This window comes from Euprymna scolopes, chromosome 17 (assembly GCF_053919585.1).
Source record: "Euprymna scolopes isolate OS-2025 chromosome 17, ASM5391958v1, whole genome shotgun sequence".
NCBI lineage: Eukaryota > Metazoa > Mollusca > Cephalopoda > Sepiida > Sepiolidae > Euprymna > Euprymna scolopes.
This window is the reverse complement of record NC_136498.1, coordinates 88,769,774-88,786,482: the sequence shown is the minus strand read 5'-3', so window position 1 is coordinate 88,786,482 and position 16,709 is coordinate 88,769,774. Positions and strand designations below refer to the sequence as shown.

At 34.4% G+C, this 16,709-nt stretch overlaps 1 protein-coding gene across 2 annotated transcripts in view; it reads right to left on the bottom strand.

Annotated features, from left to right (window-relative positions):
* Positions 1–16,709, bottom strand: part of LOC145296841 (receptor-type tyrosine-protein phosphatase alpha-like) — a 978,869-nt gene that overhangs the window by 157,687 nt on the left and 804,473 nt on the right. For both annotated transcript variants that reach the window (XM_080142961.1, XM_080142962.1), the window contains exons 17-19: positions 14,922–15,139; positions 1,343–1,491; positions 1,068–1,203 (exon numbers count right to left, since the gene is read on the bottom strand). In XM_080142961.1, coding sequence (XP_079999087.1) covers positions 1,068–1,203; positions 1,343–1,491; positions 14,922–15,139 — 503 coding nt within the window. The remainder of the gene's footprint in view (positions 1–1,067; positions 1,204–1,342; positions 1,492–14,921; positions 15,140–16,709) is intronic.

Below are 16,709 nucleotides of genomic sequence, written 5' to 3'. Positions count from 1 at the left end.
AAAAAAATATAAATGAAAATCCCAAAATGAGTTTATCAAAATGTAAGATATAATACAAAAAAGAAAATCACTAAAAACTTGATAAATTTGTAGATAAAGATTTTCAACATACTCCCTTTTCAAATGAAATTAAGCAATCATGTGAAAAACTTTAATATATAATTCAATGTGAAATAATCACCATTTTCTGGGTTATTGGCTAACCAGGTGGTGTTTTACAGACATATAACCAGAATTTATTTTTGTTTAGGGAAATTGTGTTTCTTTTCTCTTTTGGGCAGTTGGAGTGGGTCATGCTGAAAATTTAATAATAAAAATAAGATAAAATAACCCTTTCATAACCCTAAATCCAAATCCCCCCCTCCCGAAATCCCCATTATGTTCTCCATCACCAAACACTACCAGTAACTCTACAGACATAGTTATATCTTTGATTTATCATTCAGACTTCAGGAGATATCACAAGTTATTGTGAGTATAGAAAAGAACCTAGAAATTTGTGTGGGCAACGTTTATCCAGTGATTTTGTGCATGATTTTATGATATTTAGAAATGTATTTTTATCCCTTTTCTTTGAAATTAAACATGGACTGATTCTATTATTATCATGAAAGAAAGCTCATCTACCACTGATGTCATTATAAGCAAAAATCTCTTCCAGTTTTTTTCAAGTTCATGAAAAAAAATTCCTATACAAAGTTGTTGGATTGACAAAGCCAAATTTTTAATGAAAAGAAATCGCATCCAAATTACTAAACTATCATCATCTACAAAATTCACATTTCTTAAGATTGCTAATCATTCTGCTGCTGTGCTTATCAATAAATCTAAACTGTTTTATTATGATCATGAGCAATCAATATGCTTTCAAAAGTATTCTTTACTGAAGGTTTAAAATCATCTTCATTCAGTTTTGATTTCTTGTCTGTGAAGAAAAGTCGTTCCATCTCTAATGAATCTGTACAAACTCTACTCCAAATAAATATATAAATTATGTATGACATTCAGTGTAAGAGAAAATAAATGATCACATATCATTATAAGTAACAGAAAATGTAATAACTTACTAAATTTTGAATCATATTGACCCTGTTTGTTCGCATTAATTGGACACATCCCAGTACATCAACTAAACCTTCTGTTTTAGCTTGGTCCATGCAATAATCCAGGGCCACAAATGTACCAGTCCTTCCAGACCCAGCACTGAGGAATAATAGAAACAAAATAAAAAATAAAATGGGAGTTAAACAAGAAAATCTGTATACAATTAAAATTTTTTTGACAAATCAGACAAGGGTAACAAAAAAAAAAAAAAAAATGAAATGAAACCATTTATATCTACCTGCAATGAACTAAGATTGGGTCCATACTGTCTGGGTTGTACATTTTCACTTTCCTTTTGAAAATGAGTAATGTCGTCGGGTACGTTGGTGCCCCATGGTCGGACCAGGTTGTAAAATGGAAGTGTTTCACAATTCTTGAACTTTCATTCTATGAACAATCAAAATATAAAAATTTAAAAAAATAATCATAGGGTAATTTAAAACTGAATACAATGGTGGAAACCTGACCAGAAATATTTCAGTATTTTAAATACTGAAATATTTCTAGTTGGGATTTCAGATATCTGTGTTGGGGGTTAGACACCATTCAATTGTACCTGCTACAGGAGTTTTCCACAGTCAGAAATTATACGGTGAATGTGACTAGCACTTCTAACCACACCCTTCAATGTTTGGAAAGTTAATTAGGCGGGAGATTGACTTCTATTTTTGTATTTCGTCAGTTGTCACTGAAACACTGGACAATCAACAATGAATTCAATACTGCTCACCATTTTTTGTATTAAGTTTAGTTGTTGCTCAGTCATTGAAATATTAACATGAACCAAATTATTGAACTCCATTTGTTTAATTCAAATGTTAATCTACAAAGATGTCAATAATTGTGGAAACAAAGCAACTTACAGGTTACGTGCCGCCAGAGTAGACTATTATTTTGGCAAAAAAATTGGAGTATGTGAGAAATTAACTAGCTGATTAGGGCTGACATGTCAGAAATGGATCACAAATAATGACAAACATTTACCCAGTAGACATTAGTTCAAGGTTGCCAAAATAGATCTATTCTAGCGGTGTAGCCTGTTAGTTGATCAATTTAAAAAAATGGCGATCAATTAACTAATTAACCCTTCAAACATTGAAGAATGGGGATAAGGGAGGTTAGAAGTGCTAGTCACAATTTCTGACAACATTAAATTGACTGTTTTTGACAACATTCTTAAGAAAAATGATGTGATAAATTTAAACCTCTCAACTCAACTTTCAGGAATAGGAATGTTAGTCAAAGGCCATGCTAGAAATCGGTGTTGTGTTTCCTCATAAAATGTTTTTCCAGCATCAACCAGTGACGGCAAGAAAGCAGCATTCCCAAAGACCAGAAACAGGAAAAAAGGAATGGTGGCTTTATTGAACTACACACACACACATATATATATATATATATATATATATATATATACATGCACACACATTAGAAGGGACACGACCACATGTATAGACATACATAAATAGATGATCACGGCGCACAAAAGCGTAGACACTAAATAAGAGACTTACATTCAAATACAGATATGAATAAATAAATAAGAACATTCAAATACAGATATGAATAAATAAATAAGAATAATCATCACCGGAAAGAACCCCCCCATACACACACATGTACACAATATTACAATAATCCTGATACATTCTTTCATTTATTTATTAATACTAATAACTGTCTCTTCCTAAGCATAACTCATATAATGTAAAAGAAATAACTCATAGTTTGAACAATATAATAGTAATATGTTTTTCCATGTCTTCTCTATACTAATATGTGTACACTTTGCATTTTGCTGTGTATGCATGTTTCTTGCCTATATGTAACTTACACATTACTTGTATACTATTAATACAATATTGTGTGAAATAAAAATCTATAAAAACCTGAAAAATTTCAAAATAAAAATGCCATTACTACATCTTGAGTAGATACATCTAGTTATTTATAAGATTATCTAATCTATAAAAGTACCCTACCTTATCTTTGACTATAATAGTTTTTTTTTTTATAAAAGGTTCATACTTAAACGTTTTGTCAGTCATTTATCGTAAATATTGGTCTGTATTTTAAATAGACATCGTCTGAATTTTATTTTTTATAGACATAGTCACCTTTAGCAGTGCAAAGGGAGGTGGGAGGTCAGCAGTCTTGGTTAGCCTGTGGCATTCATGTTACCTGCCTCCCTTCTTTCTTGGCCCCGTTTCATCCAGCAGTCGTATGAACTTTAGGCCTTTTCAGCTGGCGAATGTGTGTGCGTGTGTGTGTGTGTGCATCACTCTCTCTCTCCCTCCTTTTTTGTCATTTAAGTCTTTGTGGACATTTCTTTCTCTTTCTCTCTATTTATTTAGTGTCTTTCCTTTTCTTAGCAGTATCCATCATCATTGCCTCCATTATTCCCTTGCTCGATGGTGATTGGCTGCTGGAAAACAGTCCCAGAAATCCGTTTTTTTTTGCACTTTCTTCTGAATTAGTTCCGGATAGGATTTCTAGAGAGCAAGACTTGTTTTCCAGTATTCCGCCGTGTTGGATGACATAAATTCATTAAGGGTAGAGAGCTTTTATTGGAGCGATTTGAAAGTGGTGTTCTAAAATACACCATTCATTGAAAAGGAAAAGTGTGGACAGAGCATGTCAACATTTTTATTTCTTCCTTTTCCAAGCTGTTGACAGAGAGACATCGACATTAATTGTACTTCTTCACCCCCCCCCCTTTCAAGGAAAGGTTTATGGGTGAAGAGGACGCCTGACGACCTTTTCAGAGAAAAGGAATTTTAATTTGGGTGAAAGAAAAAGAAGAAGAAGACAAAACTTTTAAGAGAAAAGGAATTTCAATTCGGACTCTATTCTTGGGTTGAGAGAGAGCAACTTTTAAACCTTTTGAAGGTTTTGTTTGTTTTGAAGAAAGGACAAAAAAGGGACATAGAAGAAAAAAAAAGCCTTAAAAAGAACTTCAAGAATTCTTTCTTTCATGTTTTTTTTCACTTTCAGACCTTTTTCAAGTAAGCCTTCCTTTTATTTTAAGGGAACCGAGAACGTTTGTTCCCTTTTCTTGGGAAGTCTAATTTCGAGACTTCATTGTAAAATTGTGTTTCTTTTTTTGGTATTATTTTTTTAATTGTAATTTAAATGTTTATGCTTTGAATTATTTTTTCTTGATGTGTTAATGAGGTAATTTTTACCATTTCTTTTGGGAAGCAAAAAGCAATCCTCCACTCACTTATACCAAATAAACTTTGAACTTTTTAAACCTTAATTCAGGGTCTTCCTTTCTTTTTTCTTTGTTGTTGCATAGCTATTTTTCTTTTTTTCTCTATTTTTTGTACATGTTACCCTACAAAATCGAATTTTAATAACCACCCCAAAATTCTGACAACCTTTGATAAATTCAATTTAATCCTGATTATTATTTTACTTTTTAATAGTCATGCATGTAGGAAAGAGGAGCTGCTTTTACTCTCATAAGCAGATTTTCAGCACAGTTTGTCATGAACACCAGGAACAAATTTAATGAGATACAATTTCAAGATTCACTGATAGTAAATCATATTCTGAGTATTAGCATTGATTAATTTAAAGAAACATTTTTAATGATAATCTATTTTAGTTATTTATCAAATATAACTGCCAAATCTAGAAAAAAAGACTGATTTAAAAAAAAAACAATGGGGTGTGTGTGTAAATACAATTGAAGAAACAAATAATACTTTCACAATTAAAAAAAGTTCTCTTATAGAACTATTGATTTTCCATAGTATGTAGAGAATGAAATACAAATCTGGTAGCATATTAGTTGATATTTCTGTACAAAATACTCATATTTTTGCCAATAATCAATGCATTATCAAAATTCAAAGTGCATCTTGGAAGGTGTTGTGTCAACTATACCTCACTTAAAGAAACTTCCAGTCTCCAAGTGAAACAATTTTTGCAGCCTTTACAGTATCTTTCGAGAGACACAGCTGAATAACAGTTTGATCCTAGCAATCAGCTTTTCCTTAGAGTGATGCAAGTTGCTGTCTTTCTCAGCTGCACCTTACACATAGGGTTGCAATCATGCTAATTAGAAGAGGGGAGGTAAATGTTGGCACTGGTGAAGTCATAAAAGTTATTAAATAGCCATTTCTTGGTTTTTCTGGCCGTGTGACATGAAGCTAAGTCTTCCTGCCACACATATAGCCTTCCCATAACCAGATTAAACAATGAGAAAGATCACGGTTTTTGTTGGTCTTCAAAGTGTTGCCATTGATAGTAGTATTGTCTGCATGGATGTTGATGAAAGAACTAAGAATGTGATTTGGGAGGCCATTGATGAAGATAAGGGAGAGAATTGGGCTCAGGATGGATTCCGCGTTAATACTGTGAAGTTCAAATTTCTGCCCATCGACTACTTTAATAAAATTTTCAGAGAGAATTGATGTCCGGACATCGTTCCTTAAGTTCAGGTTTGATTGAGTATAATTTGCTGTCCTCTTGCTGACTCCACCGCAGTTGCCAGTTTTCCTGTATGTATGCTTTTATCTGGGGTCTAAGATCAGTATGTGGAATCTTAAAATTGTCAGTTGGAAGGTGAGAAGATCTTTTTGCAGCTGTATCTGCCCTGTCATTGCCTTTGATCCCCACATGGCTGGGGATCCAGACAAGAATAATGTTTTTAGTAGTTGAAAGGATATTGATTTTTTCTATTAATTTTGTTGTTAGTGGATTTTCTTGTTTTTGATTTTGTATAGATAATAGGACTGATAGAGAATCTGTAAGAATGATGAAGTTTTTGGTGGCTTCCTCTGAAATTATGTTGAGTGCTAGATCGATTCTGCAGTGAATATAGATGCTTCATTTTGAAGATTTCTCTTCATTGTGGTTTTATGGTACGTTGCTGCACATCCAGTGTGATTGTTGCTTTTAGACCCGTCTGTGTAGATAAAGGTGTAGTCTGAATATCGTAATTTTAAATGTTGAAGTTCGTAGTGGTATTCAATAGGGTTTGTGGTAGATTTGGACTTTTTGTTTAGGTTCAGTTTTATTTCTACTTGTTTCATGGTCCATGGGGGTGTTTTAGGTAGTATGAAGTTGTGAATGCTGGAGATTGGAATTTTCGATTCTTCAATGCTTTCCTTCATTCGGAACCCGAAAGTTTTGATAATTTTTCCTCTCATGTTGAAGAGTTCTTCATATTTAGGATAGAAGGTACATTGGTATGCAGGGTTGTTTGGGCAAGACTTCAGTTTGAGTAAATATTGAAGGGCTAACTTTTCTCGCCTTAGATCTAGTGGGGGTTCATGTGTTTCCGTGTATAGACTGTTCACGGGGGAGGTTCTGTATGCTCCTAGGGCCAATCTTAGGCCAGTATGGTGAATAGGGTCTAGGCTTTTTATATATGATGTTCGGGTTGATCCATATATGAAACAACCGTAGTCTAGCTTTGAGCGGACTAGTGCTCTGTAAAGTTTAAGGAGTGTTTCCCTGTCTGCACCCCAATCGGTATGTGCTACCACTCTCAAAAGATTTACAGCTTTGTTACATTTTTTTTTCAGATAGTTTATGTGTAGGATGAATGTTAACTTTTTGTCAAATAAAATCCCTAAGAATTTGTACTGGTCAGTAACGGGTATGGGCGTTCCTTCCATGGTTAGGACAGGATCATTATGCATGTTCTTTAGTTTGCAGAAATGCATGCATTTCGTTTTTCTTTTGGAGAATCTAAATCCATTCTCTTCCGTCCATCTCATTACTTTGTTTAAGCACAATTGAAGCTTCCTTTCTATTATAGATCTAGATTTACAGCATATTAGGAAGTCATCCACATATAGGGAGCAATCTACCCCAGGGTTAAGGTTTTTTACAATGTTGTTAATTCGGATACTGAACAGGGTCACTGACAGTATACTCCCTTGAGGTACTCCATTCTCTTGTTCCTTCAAGTCCGAGAGAGCTGTGCCAACCTTTATTCTGAACCGTCTATTTTTAAAAAAAATTTCAATAAAAATTGGCATTCTGCCTTTTAGTCCAAGCGCCTTCAGATCCCTTGTAACACCGTACTTCCACACAGTATCGTAGGCTTCTTCCATGTCAAAAAACACTGCTGTTAAATATTCCTTCCTTACAAAGGCTTCTCTGATGAAGGTTTCAAGTCTGACTATGTGGTCTATTGAACTTCGGTTTTTCCTGAATCCTGTTTGAAATTCTGTAATAAGATTCTCTGTTTCCAGGAACCAGATTAGTCTTTTGTTTATAATCCTTTCCATGGTCTTACAAATGCAGCTTGTTAGAGCTATTGGCCTGAAATTCAATGGATCTGAGACGTTACTTGATTGGGATTGGATGTTTGAGTTTTCAGATTTGGGGATTGGTATTATTGTGGCCTCTTTCCAGGTCTCAGGTACGTTTCCACTGGACCATATAATATTGAAAATTTCAAGTAGGTATTTCATTGAGGTTTCTGGAAGTTTTTTGAGGATTTCATATGGAATTTCATCGGGCCCTGTAGCTGTGTCATGGGATTTGGTTAGTGATTCTTTTAATTCAGGCAAGGTAAGAGGTTGGTTGTATTTTTCGGTATTTTGTGATTTAAATAGAATTTTCTTCTTCTCTTCCTTTTCTCTAATCTTTTTGAATTTCTCTGTTTGTCTGTCACATGATGAAATGTTTGATAAATTATCTGCCAGGTTATTGGAAATGTCTTTTTGATCGGTGTATATTTTGTTGCCTTTAGAGATGTGGGATATTGGTTTACTACTACACTTTCCTTCTATTTTCCTCATCATGTTCCAAACTGTTTTTGCCTTCGTATTCACATTAATTTTGGATATATAATTTCTCCATGTTGTTCTTTTGGATTCCTTTATGATTCGTCTGGCTTTTGCTCTGTTGTTTTTGAAGAAATCCAGATTTTCGCTTGTTGGGTACTTTTTGAATTTTCTCAAGGCAGCTCGTCGAGCTCTGATGACTTTTCTGCATTCTTTTGTGAACCAAGGTTTGTTGTGATTGTTGGTTTTGGTTGTTTTCGGTATGGTATTATTTGCTATGTTTGTGAGTGTTTTAATGAAGTAATTCAAATGGTCATCTTCATCTTTCTTTTCGATAATTAATTGGTTTTTGCACTGTTCCTGGAAGTCTTCCCAATCCGCTTTATGTAGGTTCCATTTGGGTGTTTTTTGTTCAGTACTAGTACTTAGACTTTCCAGGATGATTGGGAAATGATCACTCCCACAGGTGTCATTGTGTACTTTCCAATCATAGTCCATATATATATGGAAGGATCACATAAGGTAAGGTCAATGGCGGTGAAATTACCTGTTGCTGGGTACATATAGGTGTAGTTTTGATTATTAAGGAGGCATAGATTATTTTTATTTATTATGTTTTCTATTTCTTTTCCTTTTTTATTTGTTTCTTTACTTCCCCATTGTGACTGTTGAGATCTAGTAGAAAAAAGGGTTTAGGGAGTTGTTTTATTAATTGAGTTATCTCAGTTTCGTTGATTGTATCTTTTGGAGGGATGTAGATTGAGCAAAGTGTTATAGTTCTATGTAGAGTCACTGAAACTGCAATTGCTTGCAAGTTTGTGTTTATATTTATTTGTCTTTGAGGGACTTCATTCTTCACGAGTATTGATGTGCCTCCAGAAGCTCTGTCCGTATCTTTATTTATGTAGTTGTAAGATGTGTAGTGTTTTATGTTGATGGTATTATTTTCTTTCAGAAAGGTCTCCTGTAGACAGACAAGTGCTGGGCTCATATTTATTATTAATAATGTGAGTTCATTTTGGTTTGCTTTTATCCCTTTGATATTCCATTGTAATATTTTGTTCATCATTTGGAATTGTGTTCAACTTCCATCGTCTCCAATCCCTCAAATCTATTTTCTGTCGGAGTCCCTGTTCGAGATATAGATCGGGATCTTTCTTTTCCTGTTTTTTTTTTTTTTTTTTTTTGTCTGGGGGGATTTTTGATTCTTTTCTGGCTTGTGATGTGTTTGATGGTTGTTCGGTTGTTTTTGTAGAAATGGTTTGTGGTTTTGTTTCTTTTTGTGGTTCAGTAGTGTCTTTACTTAATATTATCCTTGGATTGGTTGCAGACATTGAACTATTCATTTTCCTCATTTCTTCTAATAGTTCTTTCATTTCCTTTATTAGTTTGCTTAGGACATCAATTTTCTTGTCAGTTGTATCCGTTACATGTATATGACCATTTTGATTGTTGATTGGAGTAGTTTTCTTTGTTGCATCTGCATATGTTTTAGTTTCAATGATTTTCCTGGCCTCTGGGTAGGATATATTCTTTATATATTTTAGTTTGGTCACTTCTTTTTCTCTTTTCCATATTTCACAATATCTAGAGCCAGCGCCATGATTTCCAAGGCTGTTGGCACACTTGAAATCTTTTCTGCAGTCAATGTGTGGGCCGCTTTCTCTACATCTTCCACACACTGGTAATCGTGTGCACTGATCTTGATGGTGTCCAAACTTCTGGCACTTGAAGCATTGGAGGGGGTTTGGAATATAAATTTCTACATTTATTTTCATATATCCAATTTTCACTTCTTTGGGTATGGTGAGGGAATCAAAAGTTAGTATATATGTATTGGTATCGATTTTCTCACTGTTTTTTTTTTATTTGAACTCTACGAACATCTAACACATTCTGTTTCTGTAAGTTTGTCTTGATTTCCTCCAAGGGACAAAGTGCAAGTTCGTGGCTTTTCACTACTCCTTTGCAGGTATTTAGGGTTGGATGTCTGTAGCATTTGACTTTGATGTTTTCAAATAATTTTAGTTTCAATATTTCTTTAGTTTGTTCTTCGTTATGGGTTTCTATTAATAGGCTGCCGTTAAATTGTTTTTTAATAGACTTTGGTTTTAGAGTTTTAAGATTTTTTTCAATTTTAAAAGGTGATAGTTTGCTCAAAGGAGTTTCCACCATTGATTCTATTACTACGAATGTTGACTTCCTTGGTTTTATCATCTCTTCCTCAGAGCCACTGATGTCAGAGACATCAGAGTGGGTTCTCTTTGGGTGGTTGGGTGGTTTTTGGGAGGAATAAGCCATATATTTTGTTTTCTTTTTTCATCATGTTTGTTCCCCACCCACCTCGGAGTACTATTGGGGAAGAGCCTGGGGGGAAACCGATTCGCCCAGCCTCCACAGGGATACAATGATGACTTTGGTGGTATCTCTCTTGATATTGCTATGGGATCTGTAGCAATCCTGAGGGGTTTACAGCCTCGTCATCGATATTCACACCTAATCGATTGACCCTCAGCCATCGCTTTCCATCATATATTAGGGGGTTTGGAATGGGCAATATATGGTGGGGCTTGGCATGACTGGCCGATTGGTCGGATCGGGCCTCTCCGACCGCCCATCTAATCGAAGTAAGGGCCAAAGTAATGTGTTGCGGTGCCTAAACTTCTATGTATCCTGGTTTAGGTTCGCTCAATCACCAGGATCACGTCCTAAGACATTACGGGTAGCAACCCATGGCTAACTGGTTGCCCCATTGAGGGATTTTTACCCTCTGCAGGGGGGCAGTCGGTTTGTTCTCATGCCCTACCGACAGGGGAAAAAAAAAAAAAAAAATTAATAGAATATATTTGTTTTCTTTTTCTTTCTTTTTTGTTGTTTCTTTTCCTTTATAAAATCTGTTTCTATTTAACCCATAGTTGGGACCCTAACAGGTACTACCACTCCGGGTCAGGGTGGACCTGGGAGCAATAGCAATTAAGAGATGGCTCCACACTCCCCAAGCCCGTAAGCCGGACCTCACCATCGGATGTAGTTTAAGGTCATATCCAGGACCAGGAGTAAGGTAGGAAAAAATAAAATAAAAAGGGGAGGGAGATAGGCTGTTGTTTTTGTTTTTGGTCTTGCAGAACATAATTAAGTTTTACAAAAAAGATCAGAAAACAAAAAAAACGTCAATGTAGGTGCATTTCATCTCAGGAAGCCACAGGGCAGCCTGATCTCGTAGCACCAGGAACAACTTAGTATAGGAGCTACCATCACACAGAGTGGAGTTTGATGCAAAGTTCTTAGCAAATAGTTTAGCTTTGTCAGGTCCATTAATGATGGTGGGATGGAATTTACACATCTGTTCAGAACACTGCTATGTGCGAAAACTTGTAGGAACATAGTCTCTGTTCAGCTATTTTCAAGTTTAAAGCAATTACAATAGTGATTTCTATATGTCATTGCAGTGGAATAATCAGTTGGCTATTTGGTTTAAGTTGACATTTTTCAAGGGTGTTGTCTATGCCAATAACTAGCCAGTCTGTCAGGTCAAATGCGATAGAGGACACACTCCTTTTGAACATGAAGTAAAGGGGTATGTCTGATACAGAAACTGTCCCAGTTGATCATTGAGTAGCAATATGATGGAAAGAGATATCTGAAGAATCGTTACTCATTATTTTAATCTTAATTGAGACAACTGAGTGATCAGAAGATCTCAATGAAAACATAATCAACATTGGGAAGGTAAGTGGGTTTGTGAACAATCTGGGCTGGATCATAAGCAAGGAAGAAATCATGACAAAATCTCCTTTCGCCTTGTTTGAGTGGATCAGCCATTCAATTTTGTGAATGTTGGCCAACGGATGGGAAGTCAGGATGTGATTTATTCTGCAATACTCTCAAATATGGTGACACCATTGTTGTGGAGACAATACAGAGCAAATAGGAAATAAATGCTTTGAATAAGTGCTACTTGAAAGTATATATATATACATATGGTTTAGGATCTTCTTTGGAAATGTCCCTCCCTGGATATATATATGGTTTAGGATCTTCTTTGCAAATGTGGAGGCACCTGTCTAATGTAGGCACGTATTCCATGTCTGTGGCGGTCTTGAGGGTCAGGTTTCAGGGTTAAGTTAGAATAACCTTTGACCGAAAAATCATCTAAGGAAACAGTTGTACCAGTTTTTCAACAGGCCAGGTTTTATCTTCCATAATTGGATTTCACCCTTTGAAAGGTTGGAATGTACACCTCTGATGCTGAAGGAGACCTGGTAGTGAGGGTTTATGTTGGAAATTGAGGTTCTTTTTAAAATTGTTTTTTCTGTTCATAGCAAAGTTGAGAAGTTTTGTGGAAAAGGACAGCAGAATTGTTTAGAGAAGAGCATGGAGAGAAAGGAAGAGAAGGTGAAGTAAAGATTTTCTGTTGACGAGAGAAAAGAGTTTAACAGTTCCTACTAATATTAGCAATACCACCCCATTATTTTTAGATTAAATAAACTCAAATCAAGCATAAAAAAACAAAGAAATAATATCTTTAGTTTTTTAAAATCGGCCTATTAGAACTGGAGTTATTAGAACTGGAGTTTTTTAAAATCGTCCTATTAGAACTGGAGTATCAAAAAATGTGTGGTTCACTGGACATTTTGTCTTAAGTTAGTCTTTTTCAAATACTTATGACTGAAAATGGTAAGAAATTTGAACAATTTACAGACTAACCCATCTTTAAAAAACTGTATCTTCAGATCTTTTTAACATATGATGGAAATGTTGAACATATAATACCATGAAGCATCATAAAAAAACAGTTAAAAAAATGGGAGGTAAGACTTTATCATCATGTGAAATGTTATTCTGATGGACTTTATCATTTGTCATCATTACACTGTGAAAAATCCAAGATGGCAGCCAAGAAATCCAAGGTGACCACCACAACACAATTCAAAGAAATTATTAACAAAATATGGCTTGTAGCATATCAAATGGAAGGAAAATTTGTACAGATTACAATTATAATGTTTTCAAGTTAATTAAACTAATTAGGATAATTAAATTTCATTTTTTATGGCTTTAAGTTACTGTGATAACTATCAGATGAGTCTATTTTGTATAATTTTTTTATTTTCATTGTCGAAACTTCAAGAGACATTGGGGCCATTTTTTTCTTGTTCTCATGCAACGCTCAATACTACTTGTTTTTTGAACAGAAAAAACATTGACAACACCAAAAATTTATTGAGTTAGGTAGGAGAGTACTTGCCTTTGGTAACATTTATTTATTATATATTTGTTTTTTGGCCACTTTTTCATACCTCGATGGATTGTAAAACAAACGAAATAAAATTTATTCTTTTATTTAACTGGATAAGTGGTTTGTGTGTTTTAACTCATTTAAAAGCGTCTTCATTGCTGATCATTCTTTTTCAAAGAATTTATTTTTTAAAAATATTCTTTTGCTTTCCATAATTAAAAGCTTATGTTTTCTAAATAATAACAAAAATAAAATGAATACTTTGTTCGTATGTCAGTTGATGAATGCAGGTTTACAGATTTTTTTTTTGAGGACGAAGCATCAAAATTCTCATGTTTTAGTATTTCTAACGACTCTAACATAAAAAGTTTTTATCCAATTTTTTTCAAATTTTAGGACAAAAGAAATTAATAATTTTGCTATTAAATAGCATTTAAACACAGTTTCTGTCTTTAACTATCTTTGTACTACAAAGCGTCAACTTTGAAATATTCTAATTTTTGATTGGAAAGACGTACGTATTATGTTCAAATTCTATAGCAAAGACAAATTCTTTTCCCTGATTAGCTAAAACAACTAGAAACGTTGTCGATGAGTACAACTTCTGCTACAAGTATTTATGTGAATGCACCCCAACCGCTTATTTGCAAAAAGTCATCTACAGCCAGCGGGCATGTTATGTTGACAGGTTTCATGGTTAATAGTTGTATTTAAATAGCGATTTCTTGAATATACAAATCACAACAAAATATTAAAATACCATTTTAAAGTAAATTTTATTGTGAATCCAGTTATATAAGTTTTATTTTGAAGGACTATGGAAAAATGCATTGATTACTGATTTAAAGACTATGTGTGTCAAATTAAGTAGCAGTGTGTGCCTTGTCTAGCGCTGAATGTTATGGTGTTTGGTATTGCTACTAATATATCATTGAGAGGCTTTACCAAAGACTACTGCATTGTTCAGACTCAATTCACCAAATGAAAATGTAGCAGCCCCAGTACTTTGCACCTTAAGTTACACCAAAATTTGGGTCACTTACTATAAAGCGGATAACATCAGCTCAGTTTAAAACATTTACCTCCAACACCTTATTAGTGACATGGCAGTAGGAGTAGCAATAGAAAGAAAGAATAACTAAGAAGGTTCCATTCAGTTACTATTCATACAAAACTGCTGACCAGAAGGGCAGCATTTTCCTCCTCTTTGTCAGAAACATTGCTCATGGAAGATAAGGACAGAGGAACAAAATAAGGGAAGCGAGAGTTACAGAGATGCCAAAAATGCATCACAAATTCTACTTTCTACCATTAGTCTTATTTCCAGATGAAGAGGAATAATAAATATAAAAATAAATAAAATAACAAGCTCAGTATTGTACTAATACAAGTTTTCAAGGATATTTTGTGGGGGGGATTCAGGATATATATTAAAAAAAATTAAAATTCAAGACAGACTTGTAACAGTAGCAAGCATGTTAACATTTTCTTTTCTTTTTTTTTTAATTAAATAATAAGAACGTAAAAGAAAGAAAAAAGTTACATAAATAAAACTTGCTTATTTTTTACCAGAATAATTAGACAAAATTCATGACGTGCATTCCAAAAATGGAATTTTATAACAATTTCATTCAATTAGTCAATTTAGTTTAATAAACAAATAATATAGTAATAATTAAATTTATCTTAAAAAATAAAAACAGTATAAAAAACAAAAAAAGATTACCAGCCATTGCAGAGTATGTACAGCTATTTTAAATCTATAATTATAAACACAAACCCCTTCTATAAAATGAAAGCATTTCAGTGTGAATAGAAAGATAACTTACTCTACTCAGCTTGAAAGTCCTGACAACATAATCAGTGAACTGAGCATTGTCAATATTTTCCACAAGAATTTCTCCATACTTTTGTGTGCCACAATCCGGCCAATATTTCTCACATTTCTTTTTACAGGCTTCTACTGTATCTGTAAGCATGACAATCTTGCAGATGTTAGTCTGCCACACCATCCGCCAAAAGTCTTTTAATACGGATTTATTTGGTCCTGAAATACAAAGAATAAAGAATATTAATTTACATGAACAAGTTAAAAGGTATCTTTAAGTATACCTGATGAATGATGAAAAATTATTTTCTAGTTTTACCAAATTGCAGAAAGTATAAAAGTACAGACAGTCATATTTCCAATCAAACTCCAGATCATGTAGATCAATAAACCTCGCTTTTAGATCTATTCCAAACTATAATGCTTAAGAATTGTGTAACAAATGCCCATAGTCTACTCAGAAATATATTAGTTGACATCGCCGTAAGTTATCGACCCCAAACTGAGGAGCAGTTGCTAAAAATGATAAAATGCTTCAGAAAGGCAGATTGAGAAGCCATCAAAGAACACATCAAAGATGCCCCATTGACTAATATATTTTCTCTTCCTACTGAACAGTATCTCAATAAGACAATTGAATGGTGCAAAGTAAGCATTGAAGCATATATTCCCACATGAAAGTAATAGTCCTACTTCCCCCAATCAATTTAACTCATCTGTCACAAGTCAAGTACAAATAGACAAAAGTTTATAGAAATAATTGTAAGAGTGAAATAGTTGCAGCCAAGAGAAGGCATACTGAAGTGATCAGGAAATGTACTGAATTACAGAAAATAGAATCACATGATTTCTACAAAAATTTTACGTGTGGTGAATAATAGACACTCAACAATTCTATTCAACAACCATGAGGTCGCTTGCATAGCAACTAAGAAAGCTGACCTGTTCACGTTCAAATCTACCTTAGACACCTCAAATCACTCCCTTTTTCCCTTTGTGGAAGACAGAAGCCATACTCATAGATCTAAAAATCACCTCTTCTCATGTCTGTGATATCATAAAAAAATTAGACACTTCCCAAGCACATAAACCTGGTCTCATCAGAAATGTTCTGCTGAGTTAGCTCCTGTTCTCTCCAAACTCTTCATCAAATACCTAAGTCTTGGTTTCCTGATAGCTGGAAAATTGTCTCTGTTGTACCCGTATTCAAAAATTCTGGTGAAAGAACTAACCTGCTCAATTATTGCTCCATCAGTCTCCTCTCCCTCTTTTCTAAAAATTTTTTTTTTATTACATTTTCACCCCATACAAGGCACATTGCCACTTTGGTGTAGGGGCTACTAACAGGGGTAACAACTACTGGGTTACTATGTAGGGATTTGGGCAGCAAGATGTTGGTTCACGTTGCACTTCAAGCACTTGTCCACCATCTTGTAAATGCTAAACTTCTTTCTGATCAACAGCATAAATTTAGGCAAGCCTGTTCTACTAGGGATATTTTAACAGTCATCTCTGAATGCATATACTATGCACTAAATAAGGCAGGGGAAGCTAGAGCTGTACCCCTTGATATATCCAAAGATCTGGCATGAAGGACTTCTTATGAAAATTAAATATTATGATATTTTTGGAGGAATACTCAACATAATCTGATCGTTCCTAGTGAAGAGAACAAGCCAGGTTGTCCCTGATGTCCATACATCTATATAACATGAATTAATGCAGGTGTGCCCCACGGATCAATTCTTGGACCTTTATTATTCCTGATATCCATAAATAACTTCGTTGA